The sequence below is a fragment of the Hyla sarda genome, chromosome 1 (assembly GCF_029499605.1).
Source record: "Hyla sarda isolate aHylSar1 chromosome 1, aHylSar1.hap1, whole genome shotgun sequence".
In the NCBI taxonomy this organism is placed as follows: Eukaryota; Metazoa; Chordata; class Amphibia; order Anura; family Hylidae; genus Hyla; species Hyla sarda.
Window position 1 is genome coordinate 282,299,363 of NC_079189.1, and position 16,480 is coordinate 282,315,842.

Consider the following 16,480-nt stretch of genomic DNA (forward strand, 5'->3'; position numbering starts at 1 on the left):
TTTTTTTACACTTTATTAGACTTATAGGAGGAATCATTAGATTCCTCATGCAGATGAATAGAGTTCTATTGAACTAATTTGATCTGTGTGCTCTGTGACGGGACAGCAGGGAACAGAGGTAAGTCCTGCGACTACCTCCATAGTGGATCTCCCCCCTCGTGATCACGCTGCGCAGGGGGGGGGATCCACCCCACTAGCCCACCAGGGAGCATACACATGTCCCTTTAGACGCCACTGTCAGCTTTGACAGCGGCAATCTAAAGGGTTAATAGCCAGCCGCGGCGATCGCCGCATGCTGGCTATTAGAGGCGGCCGCCAACTACTGAGAACAGCCGGGGGCTGCAGAGTATGGAGCGGGCTGGAGTCCTGAGCCCACTCCATACAGACTGCTGAGTGTTGCATGCTGGATATTAGCGGCGGTGTGCAACTTGCTCCCCGTGCAGACGTGCGACCGCTCCTCCCCTCAGCTCTCCGAAGCTAGAGCTGTGCGGAGCAAAGGCAGAGGACGCAGATCTGCACGGGGCACAAGAAGCCACGCCACCTCATATCCCCCTCACATGTCTGCATGGCAGAAAGAAGGCAGAGCAGGGGAGAGACAGCTTCTCATCTCCCCAGCTCTGCTTCGGAGGATGCCAGTTTCCACAGCCGGGGGGCTGCAGAGTATGGAGCGGGCATGAGTCGGGAGCCCGCTCCATACAGACTGCAGAGCGGCGCAGCGCTTGTCAGGTCCGGCCATACTTGCCCGAAGCCAGGCTAAGGGCCGGAAAAATTCACCTGCCCGGTGCCCGGAACTGCATGTCCCGGGTGTCGGGCGATAGGAATTCCACATCCCTGAACAGTTGGAAGGCAGGGTAGAGGGATAAGCATGAGGGAGGCTATTCCTGATCTGACACATCCCAACAAGTTTGTTAAATTGGCAGATTAAGGTGGTGTCAATTCTGAGTTATCACTGCTGCAGCAATACACTGCCTCTGACAGCCTCTGCTACAGTAAGGAGGGGATTGAGAATGCAGTCCAGACAGATGCTGGAAGTGGGAGATTCAATTACTAGAGGACAGACGGGACAATCTCACACACAGACCGGGATTGTCTTCCTGGTGCTTGAATTTGGCACATCACGGATCAGGTTGACAGTTTACTACAGGGGACTGGAGCACATGGAACTGTCATGGTGCACATGGAGTAGTAAGGGACTTAGGCAGCAAGCTTGAGGCAAGGGCCTCCAAGGTAAAACATTTTTAAATACTTCCTTAACCACATGCCACACCAGAGAGACTGTGGGAGATTAGTGAAGTAAACAAGTGGCTGAAGAACTAGTGTAACATAGTAACATAGTTTGTGAGGTTGAAGAAAAGACAAGAGTTCAACCTAAAACCGTACTGTGTTGATCCAGAGGAAGGCAAAAACTCTTTATGAAACTGATGCCAATGGCCCTATGGCAGATGAAAAATTCCTTTCTGACCCCAATATGGCAACCATAATAAATCCCTGGATCAACGTTCTGTCCACATAAATCTCGTATCCATAACCTGTAATAATATACACTGCTCAAAAAAATAAAGGGAAAACTAAGATAACATCCTGAATTAACTAATCGTATGAAATACTGTCGTCTTTACATAGTTGAATGTGCAGACAACAAAATCATACAAAAATGATCAATGGAAATCAAATTTATCAACCCATGGAGGTCTGGATATGGAGTAACACTCAAAATCAAAGTGGAAAACCGCATTACAGGCTGATCCAACTTTGATGTAATGTTCTTAATACAAGTCAAAATGAGGCTCAGTAGTGTGTGTGTGTCCCACGTGCCCGTGTGAGCTCCTTACAATGCGTGGGCATGCCCCTGATGAGGTGGCGTGTCTGTGGTGCAACGTGGCGTTGGTGGATGGAGCGAGACATGATGTCCCAGATGTGCTCAATCGGATTCAGGTCTGGGGAAAGGCCGGGCCAGTCTTTTTTCAGGCCAAAGTAACACAATACTAGAGAATGAACAAGGGATTCACATGTACCTTGTTAGTCTGGGACTCCCTTAAAGCCTACCTCTGGGGAATCTTGTATAAAGAGATTGTCTATCTATGCAAAGAGGTGTTTTTGACAAAATTTGTAGGAACCTAAAGCTCAAGTAGTAGTAGCAGAAAGAGCATATGGGGAAAATCCCAGTATTGGAAGGTTTGACGCTCTGAAGGAATCCCAGGATAAATTAGACTTTTTTTTATTTTTTACTATGAAATCTAAAAATTAGCTTTTTTTTGCTGGGTATAAGCAGTTCTCAGAAAGGAGGAAACCTAAAAGGGTATTAGCATCCCTTGTTTGGGCTCAAAAAGATAGGAAACCAATAAACAATATCCAAAAGATGGCCAGGTTATATTGGAAATAGATAAAATATAAGATACATTTAAAGGTTTCTTTTCGGAACTATATACTTTGCAACTTAGTAAGTCAGATAGAGGTATGTGGACATCTTTACTCCTCTTCTTTGGGAAACCATTAGGGTAAGGTCACACGTAGCACATCCACAGCATATATTGCTTGTAGCAGCAATACTCCGCTACGACATGCGCGGTGTTATTACAGACATCAGGGCCGTTCACGACCTAGCAGAGGAAGCAACCGCGATGTGTGTGAGTACACTTCACATGTGATTGCACGAGACTCTCAGGTCTCTCAGCTCATAGCTCCGTATTGCTCCTATGAGAAGACAAAGCAGTACACACAGGCAAAGTTATTCATATTCTGCGACTTCACTTCCTATTGACGTGAGTCACATGTCAAGTGGAAATATGCATTGAATTCATCTTATTTTATCTTCAACTGTGAATTATCCAGATGCCTGTAAAAGGATTATCTAATCTGTCATCTAGTTTAATGGAATGTAAGTGACTATGAGGGGAATTCATAAAGCTGTTTTTAATCTAAAATTGTCGCACAAAGTCTGTCAGTTCCCATGACAATTTTGTGAGACTTTTGCTTTTGATCATATTTGAAAGTGAACTGCCATTTGCAGTGTTTTAGACTAGTTTTATGCAGTGGGCACTGATTCATCATGTACGACTTTTCTCTGAAAGTCTCAAAGTCTCAGCGCCATGAACTCACACCATGTCACTTCAGCCCTGGAAAGAAGTCTAAACGAGTGGCATGGGCGTCAGTAAAGTTGGGGACACGTGGAACACATCCCCCAGATTAACTGATGCGGTGTTCTTCCTCTGATGCCCCCACCCCACCCTCAATTGTGCCTGCAGGATAATTTAGGACAATGGGCGGCAGGGGGAGGATGATGATGCCGAGCAGGCAAGTGAGGCAGCCTGTTTCCATTGCCTGATGTTTGGCTGCTTAGTTTATTTCCAGTGCTGCACGGTGACAGAACAGGTGGGAAAAATAGGAGGACTCTGAGGTAATGTTCCCCTGCGCCAAATTCATCAAATGGCGTGCGACTTTTGGTCAATTTGGTGCAGGAAGGTGTATTCTTAGGAGACTTTTCACATCTATAATAGCACTAATACTAGTAAAATATTGATGAATGTTACGCCGAGCGCTCCGGGTTCCCGCTCCTCCCCGGAGCGCTCGCTTCACCTCCTCCGCTGCAGCGCCCCGGTCACGTCCTCTGACCCGGGGCGCTGCGATCCTGCTGCTAGCCGGGATGCGATTCGCGATGCGGGTAGCGCCCGCTCGCGATGCGCACCCCGGCTCCCCTACCTGACTCGCTCCCCGTCTGTTCTGTCCCGGCGCGCGCGGCCCCGCTCCCTAGGGCGCGCGCGCGCCGGGTCTCTGCGATTTAAAGGGCCACTGCGCCGCTGATTGGCGCAGTGGTTCCAATTAGGGTTATCACCTGTGCACTCCCTATATTACCTCACTTCCCTTGCACTCCCTTGCCGGATCTTGTTGCCTTAGTGCCAGTGAAAGCGTTCCTTGTGTGTCCCTTGCCAGTGTTTCCAGACCTTCTGCCGTTGCCCCTGACTACGATCCTTGCTGCCTGCCCCGACCTTCTGCTACGTCCGACCTTGCTTCTGCCTACTCCCTTGTACCGCGCCTATCTTCAGCAGCCAGAGAGGTGAGCCGTTGCTAGTGGATACGACCTGGTCACTACCGCCGCAGCAAGACCATCCCGCTTTGCGGCGGGCTCTGGTGAAAACCAGTAGTGGCTTAGAACCGGTCCACTAGCACGGTCCACGCCAATCCCTCTCTGGCACAGAGGGTCCACTACCTGCCAGCCGGCATCGTGACAGTAGATCCGGCCATGGATCCCGCTGAAGTTCCTCTGCCAGTTGTCGCTGACCTCACCACGGTGGTCGCCCAGCAGTCACAACAGATTGCGCAACAAGGCCAACAGCTGTCTCAACTGACCGTTATGCTACAACAGTTGCTACCACAGCTTCAGCAGTCATCTCCTCCGCCAGCTCCTGCACCTCCTCCGCAGCGAGTGGCCGCTCCTGGGATACGCTTATCCTTGCCGGATAAATTTGATGGGGACTCTAAGTTTTGCCGTGGCTTCCTTTCCCAGTGTTCCCTGCATCTGGAGATGATGTCGGACCTGTTTCCCACTGAAAGGTCTAAGGTGGCTTTCGTAGTCAGTCTTCTGTCCGGAAAAGCCCTGTCATGGGCCACACCGCTCTGGGACCGCAATGACCCCGTCACTGCCTCTGTACACTCCTTCTTCTCGGAAATCCGAAGTGTCTTTGAGGAACCTGCCCGAGCCTCTTCTGCTGAGACTGCCCTGTTGAACCTGGTCCAGGGTAATTCTTCCGTTGGCGAGTATGCCGTACAATTCCGTACACTTGCTTCAGAATTGTCCTGGAATAATGAGGCCCTCTGCGCGACCTTCAAAAAAGGCCTATCCAGCAACATTAAAGATGTTCTGGCCGCACGAGAAATTCCTGCTAATCTACATGAACTTATTCACCTAGCCACTCGCATTGACATGCGTTTTTCTGAAAGGCGTCAGGAACTCCGTCAAGATATGGACTCTGTTCGCACGAGGCGTTTCGTCTCCTCGGCTCCTCTCTCCTCTGGTACCCTGCAATCTGTTCCTGTGCCTCCCGCCGTGGAGGCTATGCAGGTCGACCGGTCTCGCCTGACACCTCAAGAGAGGACACGACGCCGTATGGAGAACCTCTGCCTGTACTGTGCTAGTACCGAACACTTCCTGAGGGATTGTCCTATCCGTCCTCCCCGCCTGGAAAGACGTACGCTGACTCCGCACAAGGGTGAGACAGTCCTTGATGTCTACTCTGCTTCTCCACGTCTTACTGTGCCTGTGCGGATGTCTGCCTCTGCCTTCTCCTTCTCTACAGTGGCCTTCTTGGACTCTGGATCTGCAGGAAATTTTATTTTGGCCTCTCTCGTCAACAGGTTCAACATCCCAGTGACCAGTCTCGCCAGACCCCTCTACATCAATTGTGTAAATAATGAAAGATTGGACTGTGCCATACGTTTCCGCACGGAGCCCCTTCTTATGAGCATCGGATCTCATCATGAGAGGATTGAACTTTTGGTCCTCCCCAATTGCACCTCGGAGATTCTCCTTGGACTTCCCTGGCTTCAACTTCATTCCCCAACCCTGGATTGGTCCACTGGGGAGATCAAGAGTTGGGGGTCCTCTTGTTCTAAGAACTGTCTAAAACCGGTTCCCAATAACCCTTGCCGTAACTCTGTGGTTCCTCCAGTAACCGGTCTCCCTAAGGCCTATATGGACTTCGCGGATGTTTTCTGCAAAAAACAAGCTGAGACTCTACCTCCTCACAGGCCTTATGATTGCCCTATCGACCTCCTCCCGGGTACTACTCCACCCCGGGGCAGAATTTATCCTCTCTCTGCCCCAGAGACTCTTGCCATGTCCGAATACGTCCAGGAGAATCTAAAAAAGGGCTTTATCCGTAAATCCTCCTCTCCTGCCGGAGCCGGATTTTTCTTTGTCTCCAAAAAAGATGGCTCCTTACGTCCTTGCATTGACTACCGCGGTCTTAATAAAATCACGGTTAAGAACCGCTACCCCTTACCCCTCATCTCTGAACTCTTTGATCGCCTCCAAGGTGCCCACATCTTCACTAAATTGGACTTAAGAGGCGCCTACAACCTCATCCGCATCAGAGAGGGGGACGAGTGGAAAACGGCATTTAACACCAGAGATGGACACTTTGAGTATTTGGTCATGCCCTTTGGACTGTGCAATGCCCCTGCCGTCTTCCAAGACTTTGTCAATGAAATTTTTCGTGACCTATTATACTCCTGTGTTGTGGTATATCTGGACGATATCCTAATTTTTTCTGCCAATCTAGAAGAACACCGCCAGCATGTCCGTATGGTTCTTCAGAGACTTCGTGACAACCAACTCTATGCCAAAATTGAGAAATGTCTGTTTGAATGCCAATCTCTTCCTTTTCTAGGATATTTGGTCTCTGGCCAGGGATTACAGATGGATCCAGACAAACTCTCTGCCGTCTTAAATTGGCCACGCCCCTCCGGACTCCGTGCTATCCAACGCTTTTTGGGGTTCGCCAATTATTACAGGCAATTTATTCCACATTTTTCTACCATTGTGGCTCCTATCGTGGCTTTAACCAAGAAAAATGCTGATCCCAAGTCCTGGCCCCCTCAAGCAGAAGACTCCTTTAAACAACTCAAGTCTGCCTTTTCTTCGGCTCCCGTGCTCTCCAGACCTGACCCTTCCAAACCCTTCCTATTGGAGGTTGATGCCTCCTCAGTAGGAGCTGGAGCTGTTCTTCTACAAAAAAATCCTTCCGGGCATGCTGTCACTTGTGGTTTTTTCTCTAGGACCTTCTCTCCAGCGGAGAGGAACTACTCCATCGGGGATCGAGAGCTTCTAGCCATTAAATTAGCACTTGAGGAATGGAGGCATCTGCTGGAGGGATCAAGATTTCCTGTTATTATCTACACCGACCACAAGAACCTCTCCTACCTCCAGTCGGCCCAACGGCTGAATCCTCGCCAGGCCCGGTGGTCTCTGTTCTTTGCCCGATTTAATTTTGAGATTCACTTTCGTCCTGCCGATAAGAACATTAGAGCCGATGCTCTCTCTCGCTCCTCGGATGCCTCAGAAGTCGATCTCCCTCCGCAACACATCATTCCACCTGACTGCCTGATCTCCACTTCTCCTGCCTCCATCAGGCAGACTCCTCCAGGAAAGACCTTTGTTTCTCCACGCCAACGCCTCGGAATCCTCAAATGGGGTCACTCCTCCCATCTCGCAGGTCATGCGGGCATCAAGAAATCTGTGCAACTCATCTCCCGCTTCTATTGGTGGCCGACTCTGGAGACGGATGTTGGGGACTTTGTGCGAGCCTGCACTATCTGTGCCCGGGATAAGACTCCTCGCCAGAAGCCCGCTGGTTTTCTTCATCCTCTGCCTGTCCCCGAACAGCCTTGGTCTCTGATTGGTATGGATTTTATTACTGATTTACCCCCTTCCCGTGGCAACACCGTTATTTGGGTGGTCGTTGATCGATTCTCCAAAATGGCACATTTCATTCCTCTTCCTGGTCTTCCTTCTGCGCCTCAGTTGGCTAAACAATTTTTTGTACACATTTTTCGTCTTCACGGGTTGCCTACGCAGATTGTCTCGGATAGAGGGGTCCAATTCGTGTCTAAATTCTGGAGAGCTCTCTGTAAACAACTCAAGATTAAATTAAATTTTTCCTCTGCATATCATCCCCAGTCCAATGGACAAGTAGAAAGAATTAACCAGATCCTGGGTGATTATTTGCGACATTTTGTTTCCTCCCGCCAGGATGACTGGGCAGATCTCCTTCCATGGGCCGAATTCTCGTATAACTTCAGGGTCTCTGAATCTTCCTCCAAATCTCCATTTTTCGTGGTGTACGGCCGTCACCCTCTTCCCCCCCTCCCTACCCCCTTGCCCTCTGGTCTGCCCGCTGTGGATGAAATTTCTCGTGACCTTTCCATTATATGGAGAGAGACCCAAAATTCTCTCTTACAGGCTTCTTCACGCATGAAGAGGTTCGCGGATAAGAAGAGAAGAGCTCCCCCCGTTTTTTCCCCTGGAGACAAGGTATGGCTCTCCGCTAAATATGTCCGCTTCCGTGTCCCTAGCTACAAGTTGGGACCACGCTATCTTGGTCCTTTCAAAATTTTGTGCCAAATTAATCCTGTCTCTTACAAACTTCTTCTTCCTCCTTCTCTTCGTATCCCTAATGCCTTTCACGTCTCTCTTCTCAAACCACTCATCCTCAACCGTTTTTCTCCCAAATCTGTTCCCCCCACTCCTGTTTCCGGCTCCTCGGACGTCTTCTCGGTCAAGGAGATTTTGGCTGCCAAAAAGGTCAGAGGGAAAAATTTTTTTTTAGTAGACTGGGAGGGTTGTGGTCCTGAAGAGAGATCCTGGGAACCTGAGGACAACATCCTTGATAAAAGTCTGCTCCTCAGGTTCTCAGGCTCCAAGAAGAGGGGGAGACCCAAGGGGGGGGGTACTGTTACGCCGAGCGCTCCGGGTTCCCGCTCCTCCCCGGAGCGCTCGCTTCACCTCCTCCGCTGCAGCGCCCCGGTCACGTCCTCTGACCCGGGGCGCTGCGATCCTGCTGCTAGCCGGGATGCGATTCGCGATGCGGGTAGCGCCCGCTCGCGATGCGCACCCCGGCTCCCCTACCTGACTCGCTCCCCGTCTGTTCTGTCCCGGCGCGCGCGGCCCCGCTCCCTAGGGCGCGCGCGCGCCGGGTCTCTGCGATTTAAAGGGCCACTGCGCCGCTGATTGGCGCAGTGGTTCCAATTAGGGTTATCACCTGTGCACTCCCTATATTACCTCACTTCCCTTGCACTCCCTTGCCGGATCTTGTTGCCTTAGTGCCAGTGAAAGCGTTCCTTGTGTGTCCCTTGCCAGTGTTTCCAGACCTTCTGCCGTTGCCCCTGACTACGATCCTTGCTGCCTGCCCCGACCTTCTGCTACGTCCGACCTTGCTTCTGCCTACTCCCTTGTACCGCGCCTATCTTCAGCAGCCAGAGAGGTGAGCCGTTGCTAGTGGATACGACCTGGTCACTACCGCCGCAGCAAGACCATCCCGCTTTGCGGCGGGCTCTGGTGAAAACCAGTAGTGGCTTAGAACCGGTCCACTAGCACGGTCCACGCCAATCCCTCTCTGGCACAGAGGGTCCACTACCTGCCAGCCGGCATCGTGACAATGAATGCCTTGAATTATCTTATGTATATGGTAATTACCTGAAATTGATCAATTGTACTATTGTATCTTTTTGACTGTATCTATTTTGTTTTAATGTGAATTGATAATAAAGATAACTTTTAGCTATTTTTTTAAGTGATAGACTTTTTTTACTGTAATATCAGCGAGACTACTAAACTCTATGCCATTGTGCAATAAAAAGAGCTCAAAAGAGGACTGTGTGATTTTTGGAGGGTAATAATATTACAAGTTATGGATCCTTGATTTATTGGAATTGAATGTTGATCCATAGGTTTATTCTGATTTCTATATTTGGAGTCAGGAAGGATTTTTGCCTCTTGGTATGAGTCAATTGGCATCAGCCCCATAAGGTTTTTTTTTTTTTTTTTTGCCTTTCTCTTGATCAACACAGTAGGGCTATACATGGAACTTGATGGATGCTTGTATTTTTTCCAACCTTATGAACTTTGTTACTGTGTAAGATACTGACAGGCAGAGCTAGTGCTGGGCGGTATTCCGGTTCATGCCGAATACCGACAATTTTTTCCTGCACGATATGAATTTTTCCCATACCGCAATACCATTTGGGCCCCTCCCTACCCCCCCTCGAATGAATGACTTATCAGCCGCAGCGCGCTGTCCCCAACTAATCATATGTCACCCGCGAGCGCTTCCCTGCTGCGTTGTACTGTACTATCCTGAGCCCGGGCTTCAGAAATAAACAAAATAAACTTTAACTCCCCTTCTTCCTATGTTCCCCTGTTGCTCCGGAACCGGCCTCACGGTCCTCTTGCTGCTTCCTGGGGATGAGAACGTCACAGAGCCGTCAGCGTATCATCGGCCGCAGCCATGTCCCGCCTTGGCCGGTGATAGGCTGAGCGCACTGTCATGTAAGAAGCCGGCCAGAGCTCCTTACATGACAGTGCACTCAGCCTATCACCGGCCGAGGAGGGACAGGGCTGCGGCCAGTGATAGGATGACGGCTCTGTGACGTTCCCATCCCCAGGAAGCAGCAAAAGCAGTGAAGGACCGTGAGGCCGGTTCCGGAGCAACAGGGGAACATAGGAAGAAGGTGAGTTAAAGTTTGTTTTTTTAATATTTGCAGCACGGGCACAGGAATACAGAGTGCAGTTCAGCGCAGTGGCTGATAATTATTTGGCAGGGGCGGAAAGAAGCAGCGCTCACGGGTGACATATGATTAGTCCCCCGATGTGGGGGACAGCGCAGCACTGGGCTGATAAACCGGGGGGGGGGGGGGGGAGTAAAATATCGTTAAATAGCTTGGAACCGCCATAATTTACAAATATACCATGATACACATTTTTGGTCATACCGCCCAGCTCTAGGCAAAGCACATAACGTGATCACACTGCAGGACAGATCACTGAGATACTACCTAAGGGTACGTTAACACAAGCGAGTTTACATTTAAGAGAGTAGGTCCCAAAACTGACCCCTGTGGTACCCCACTAGTAACAATCACCCAATCAGAGTGGTACCATTAATAACCTTCCTCTGCTCCTATTACTGAGCCAGTTACTTACCCACATTTTCCCCCAGCCCAAGCATTCTCATTTTATGTCCCAACCTTTTATGTAGCATAGTATCAAATGCTCTTGAAAAATCAAAATATACTACATCCAGGGATTTGCCCCGATCTAGCCTTAAAGGGATTATCTCATCTACTCAACTGGCTTTTTTCTGCAACCTCTGGCCTGGTAGGTAGTTTAGAGATAGTCGGGAAAGCCGAAAGCAGCAGAAGCAGAGAAGTATACAATTAGTGTAACTCCCATTGACTTTAACCCCTTAACGACCATGGACATGTATACTCGTCCAATGGGCGTTAACGGGGTATGACGCGGGCTCCCAGCTGAGGGCTGGCGTTAATAGCCGACATGCGGCGATCGCCGCGGTCGGCTATTAACCCTTTAGATCGCCGCTGTCAATGCTGACAACTGTACTAAAGGTGCCTGTATCCCTTCCCTGGTGGTCCAGTGGGTGGATAGCCCCTCCCCGCAGCGCAATCGTGGGGGGGGGGGGGGCCGATCCACTGTGGAGGTAGCCTGAGGGCTTACCTCTCCTTCCACAGCGGCTCCTGCACTCTGAATGATAGGACCAGGCTTTTATCAATCGAGCGCAGAGCACACAGATCAATGTGGTTTTATGAAACCACATTGATCTGTATGAGGAATCAAATGATTCCTCCTAAAAGTCCCCTAAGGGGACTAAAAGTGTAAAAAAAAAAAAAAAGTTTAAAAACACACACATCAACCCCTTCCTTATTAAAAGTTTAAATCATCCCCCTTTTCCCAAATTCCATATAAAAAATATATAAACATAATAAAAATTAAACATATGTGGTATCGCTGCGTGCGTAAATGTCCGAACTATAAAAATATATCATATATTAAACCGCATGATAAATGGCATACGCGCAAAAAAAATTCCAAAGTCCAAAATAGCGTATTTTTGGACACTTTTTATCCAATTAAAAAAAAAAGGAATAAAAAGCGATCAAAAGGTCAGATCAAAACAAAAATGGTAATGATTAAAACTTCAGATGACGGTGCAAAAATAAGTCCTCATACCACCCCATACGTGGAAAAATAAAAAAGTTATAGGGGTGAGGAAAGGACAATTTTAAATGTATTAATTGTCGTGCATGCAGTCATGATTTTTTCCAAAAGTACGACAAAATCAAACCTATATAAGTAGGGTATCATTTTAATCGTATGGACCTACAGAATAAAGATAAGGTGTCATTTTTACCGAAAAATGTACTGTGTAGAAACGGAAGCCCCCAAAATTTACAAAATGTATATTTTACTTCAATTTTGTTGCACAATGATTTTTTCCCGCTTCGCCGTAGATTTTTGGGTAAAATGACAAAGTAGAATTGGTTGCGCAAAAAATAAGCCATCATATGGATTTTTAGGTGCAAAATTGAAAGGGTTAGGATTTTTAAAATGTAAGGAGGAAAACGAAAGTGCAAAAACCGAAAAATGCTTGGTCCTTAAGGGGTTAATGGCAATTGCATAAATCATGTAGCACATCCATGTGAATGTACCCTTACACAGAAGAGCAAACTTAAGAGGAGTGGGGCAAAAATACAGGACGAGGCAGTCAGCAGATAATCAAAAATATATTTTGGTGTCAAATGGTCTGTCTAGCTTAGAGTAACATGCTTTCAGGTCATTCTATGATTTTGTGTTGTTTCCAGACTTGAATAATTTGTGCTTAATACATTACTAACTATGAAACCTTTTTTCTTTAAGGCAGGACAAGCTAAAGGTCCACATGCGGAAGCACACAGGAGAGAAGCCTTATCTTTGCCAGCAGTGTGGTGCAGCTTTTGCTCATAACTACGACCTAAAAAATCACACTCGAGTACATACAGGGCTCCGTCCATACCAATGCCAGGCATGCCACAAAACCTTTGTGCGTTCTGACCATCTCCACAGACACCTAAAGAAGGATGGCTGCAATGGGATTCCCTCTCGCAGAGGTCGTAAACCCCGGATTCGAGAAGGAATTGCTCAATTTCCTCCACCTCCTGGGAATGGCAATGGCCCTGGAGAAAGTCAGGCTGTTTGTCCAAGTGTGGTAGCTGGTAGCACTTCCTAAGAAAACCAAAAACAAACAAGATATTTCTCTAAATCAATATAAATATATATAAATATATATATATATAAATATATAATTATATCAAAGTATATTTGGGGTTGCCTAATTATCACTATCCTCATGGGAGGGATAGGACATGAGTATAAATTCAGCACAGGGGACCAGGGAAGGGAACTGTGTCCTGGGATTGTGGGAGGTGGGGGATGCTTGGAATGAATGTATGAAAGATTATGTTTAAAGCAAAAAGACTCGAGATTTATCTGGCAGGTTGCACTATTTATATACCTGCTATAAACAGCAGCTACACTGAAATCCTACTTATTTCTACTCTAAGAAAACTAAGGTGTGTACTTTTGTATAGCAAAGCAATTCTAGTTTTTAATGCATCAGTTTGATTGGTTATACAGAATGCTAGTCCGTATTAGTGATTTTGGCATTTTGCAGTGTTATGTTTAATATATACCGTAATTCAGTGGAGAAATTAGGCTTTATTTTTCCAATAGGAAAACAGATACTTCTTGAGTTGTTGAACAAAGTGGTTCAAAGTGGTAACTGAAGGAAACAAGCCTTTCTAACTGCATACATTTTACTGAAAACAGTATCTACCAATATCTATTTTTTTCTTTTTATTGTGTAGAAACTTAACAGATTCCATAGCTTTATCTATTAAAGGACACCAAGTTTCCAGTAGTGTAACTACTGGTATTATACAATATGAAAAGGAAATGTTGATTGGTTAACCAAAATTAAAATGTAAAAAGGGATTATATAGTTATCCTTTTAACTCCACTTGACACTGTTACCTACAGTAGCTTTAATCATTTGTCTAGATAGACTTGATGGCCACATTTTGACAATCAACCAGAATCAATGACTGGTATTTCTGTTGTTTACGTGACCAGGAAAGCATTTAGTGGTGTAGATAAGGGAGGAATTAGCCATGCATATGTTATTCTGTAATGGTACTGCCATTTGGATACAGAGCTAGGGTGCCAAACTGAATCTTTGCCTCTGGTAAAAAAAACAAAACAAGCCTACATGCGACTCTTAAGAGCATCTCAGATTTGTCTTGTTGCTTAAACAATCCTGTGACTGCAGCAGCATCATCCAGGTAGCGAGACACAGTGTTTGGACGTCTCCGCCTTTCCCATAGAGATAAATGTGTGTAGCAGAGCAGAGCTGGGCCCCGTACGGGAGATCGTGTGGTGTCAGACCTGCGGATAGGGGATACGTTTATCGCTGGACATCTTCTTTAATAGCTGCATCTTTATTACATGCTTATAATGCTTTAATGTTATTCAAAATGCACAAGAGACCAAAAATTTTATTTTTGACAAAGATATGTTGCTATTTCTTTTTATTTAGGTCTTATGTTTACCATGTAATTTCTTATGCCTAAACCAGTACATAGTTGCTTTATGGAATACACAAATATGTACTTTGGTAGCACTATAAAAAATTTTTTTTTTTTTTTATGAAACGCCTATGGTAATTTTACTTAGGCCTTATTATTACTAGTGTCATCATTTGTATAGTATTACGTGTACAATGTGTTCAGAAAGTCTTCAGACCCTTTTACTTTTTCAGATTTTATCTTACGGTCTTGTGCTAAAATTAAATTTAAAAAATCATGTTTTCCAGCCATTAATCTTCACTCAATACCCCATAGAAAGGATGTGGAAATATAGTAAATAAATGCCTGTAGAGCTCAGAGACAGGATAAATCCCTGGATCAACATTCTATCCACCTAAACCTTGAATCAATAATACTTGTAATTGTATATTTGTCCAGAAAACATCCAGGCCCCCATTGAACTTGATGTATTGAGTCAGACACACACAACATTATGTGACAGAGCGTTCCATAGTCTCACTGCTCTTCCACTGCTCTTCCAATACCATCTGGTGCTGGTGTTGGCAGCATAGTGCTGTGGCAGTGTTTTTCAGTGTCTGGGACAGGAAGACTGGTCGGGATTGGGGGAAAGCGCAATGGGGCAATGAACAGAAATATTCTTTAGGGACCCACTATAAATAGGTGGCCTTGGCGTGGCGAGGAGGCTTGCACCTTTTGATCAAAATGTATACTAACAACCTGTTAGTTTTTGAATTTATGCTGAGACGCAAGTAGATCAAAATACAAATTGTGGATATGCGACCATGTCTGTTTTCTCTACTTGAATTCACAGAAATATTCTTAATGAAAACCTGATTAAGAATGTACTGAACCTCAGACTAGGTGGAATGTTTTCCTTCCAATAAGCCATGTAGGAGTAGTTTGACCCCTTAACGACACAGGATGTAAATGTACTTCCTGATGTCCTGCTACTTGAGATACAGTCCTGTACATGACTCGAGCACCTGAGTGGTGCTTGCTTTATGCAAGGCAGGTCCCAGCTGTGATCGAGCTGACGTCTGCCATTAACTGATCAAGGCATCTGCGGCAATGCAGGTGTTCTAATGGATGATAGGACCACCCACGGAATGGCCAATGGGATCCGATCATCCAAGATGGTGGACGGAGGTTCCATTACCTGTCACCGCCACTCTCCCATCGTCTTCTTCCAAATCGCCCATAAAACTGATTGGTGCTATGCATATGCATAGCACTTAGCAGTATTAGCAATCAAATGATTGCTATAAATAATGTCCCTCCCCAATAAAAATGTTATTGGCCCTTTTTATTCCCAGTTTATCCCAAAAAGCATAAAAAGGTACTTAATAAACATCGGTGCGTGAATAAATGTCCAAACTATCAAATTACAATGTTAAAGGGTTTATCCAGGAAAAAAAATTTTATATATCAACTGGCTCCAGAAAGTTAAACAGATTTGTAAATTACTTCTATTAAAAAATCGTAATCCTTTCAGTACTTATCAACTACTGAAGTTGAGTTGTTCTTTTCTGTCTAATTGCTCTCTGATGACACGTGTCTCGGGAACTGTCCAGAGTAGAAGCAAATCCCCATACCAAACCTCTTCTACTCTGTGCAGTTCCCGAGACAAGTAGAGATGTCACCAGAGAGCACTGTTGCCAGACAGAAAACAACAACTTCGGCAGCTGATAATTATTGGAAGGATAAAGATTTTTTTTTATAGAAGTAAGTAATTTACAAATCTGTTTAACTTTCTGGAGCCAGTTGATATAAGAAAAAAAAAGTTTTTTCCTGGAATACCCCTTTAAAGATCCTGTACAGTGAACGGCATAAACGTAAAAAAAAGTTCTAAGTTGCTGCTTTTTTGTCACATCACATTTCAAAATAAATTAATAAAAAGCGATTAGATGTCACATACGCAAAAGTGGATAAAAACTACAGATCACTGCGCAAAAAATGAGAAAGTTATTGGTGTTCTAAATAGGGCATTTTTATACATACTTACATTGTAAAAAAAATATATATATATATATATATATATATATATATATATATATATATTTTTTTTTTTTTTTTTTAAAGCAAAACAATAATAGGAAAGTATCTAAACATAGTTATTTTAATTATATTGACCCACATAATGAAGAAAACTATTTTACCCTCATATGGGTCTGTGGATGGAAATATAAAAGAGGTTTTTGAAAAAAATGAAAATGCTAAATTAAAATTGTCTGTGTCCTTAAGGCCAAAATAGTCTGTGTCCTTGAAGCTTACCTGTCGGATCCCACCAAAAAAAAACCTCACCCTGTACATATAATTATGTCCCTAAAAC

General features: G+C 45.7%; 1 protein-coding gene across 5 annotated transcripts in view; it reads left to right on the top strand.

The window, feature by feature from the left end:
• ZBTB7A (zinc finger and BTB domain containing 7A) overlaps nt 1-16,141 on the top strand; it is a 72,467-nt gene extending 56,326 nt beyond the window's left edge. For all 5 annotated transcript variants that reach the window (XM_056573823.1, XM_056573797.1, XM_056573806.1 and 2 more), the window contains exon 3: nt 12,428-16,141. In XM_056573823.1, the coding sequence (XP_056429798.1) occupies nt 12,428-12,776 (349 nt within the window). In that variant the 3' untranslated portion in view covers nt 12,777-16,141. The remainder of the gene's footprint in view (nt 1-12,427) is intronic.
• Nucleotides 16,142-16,480: the final 339 nt, after the last annotated feature.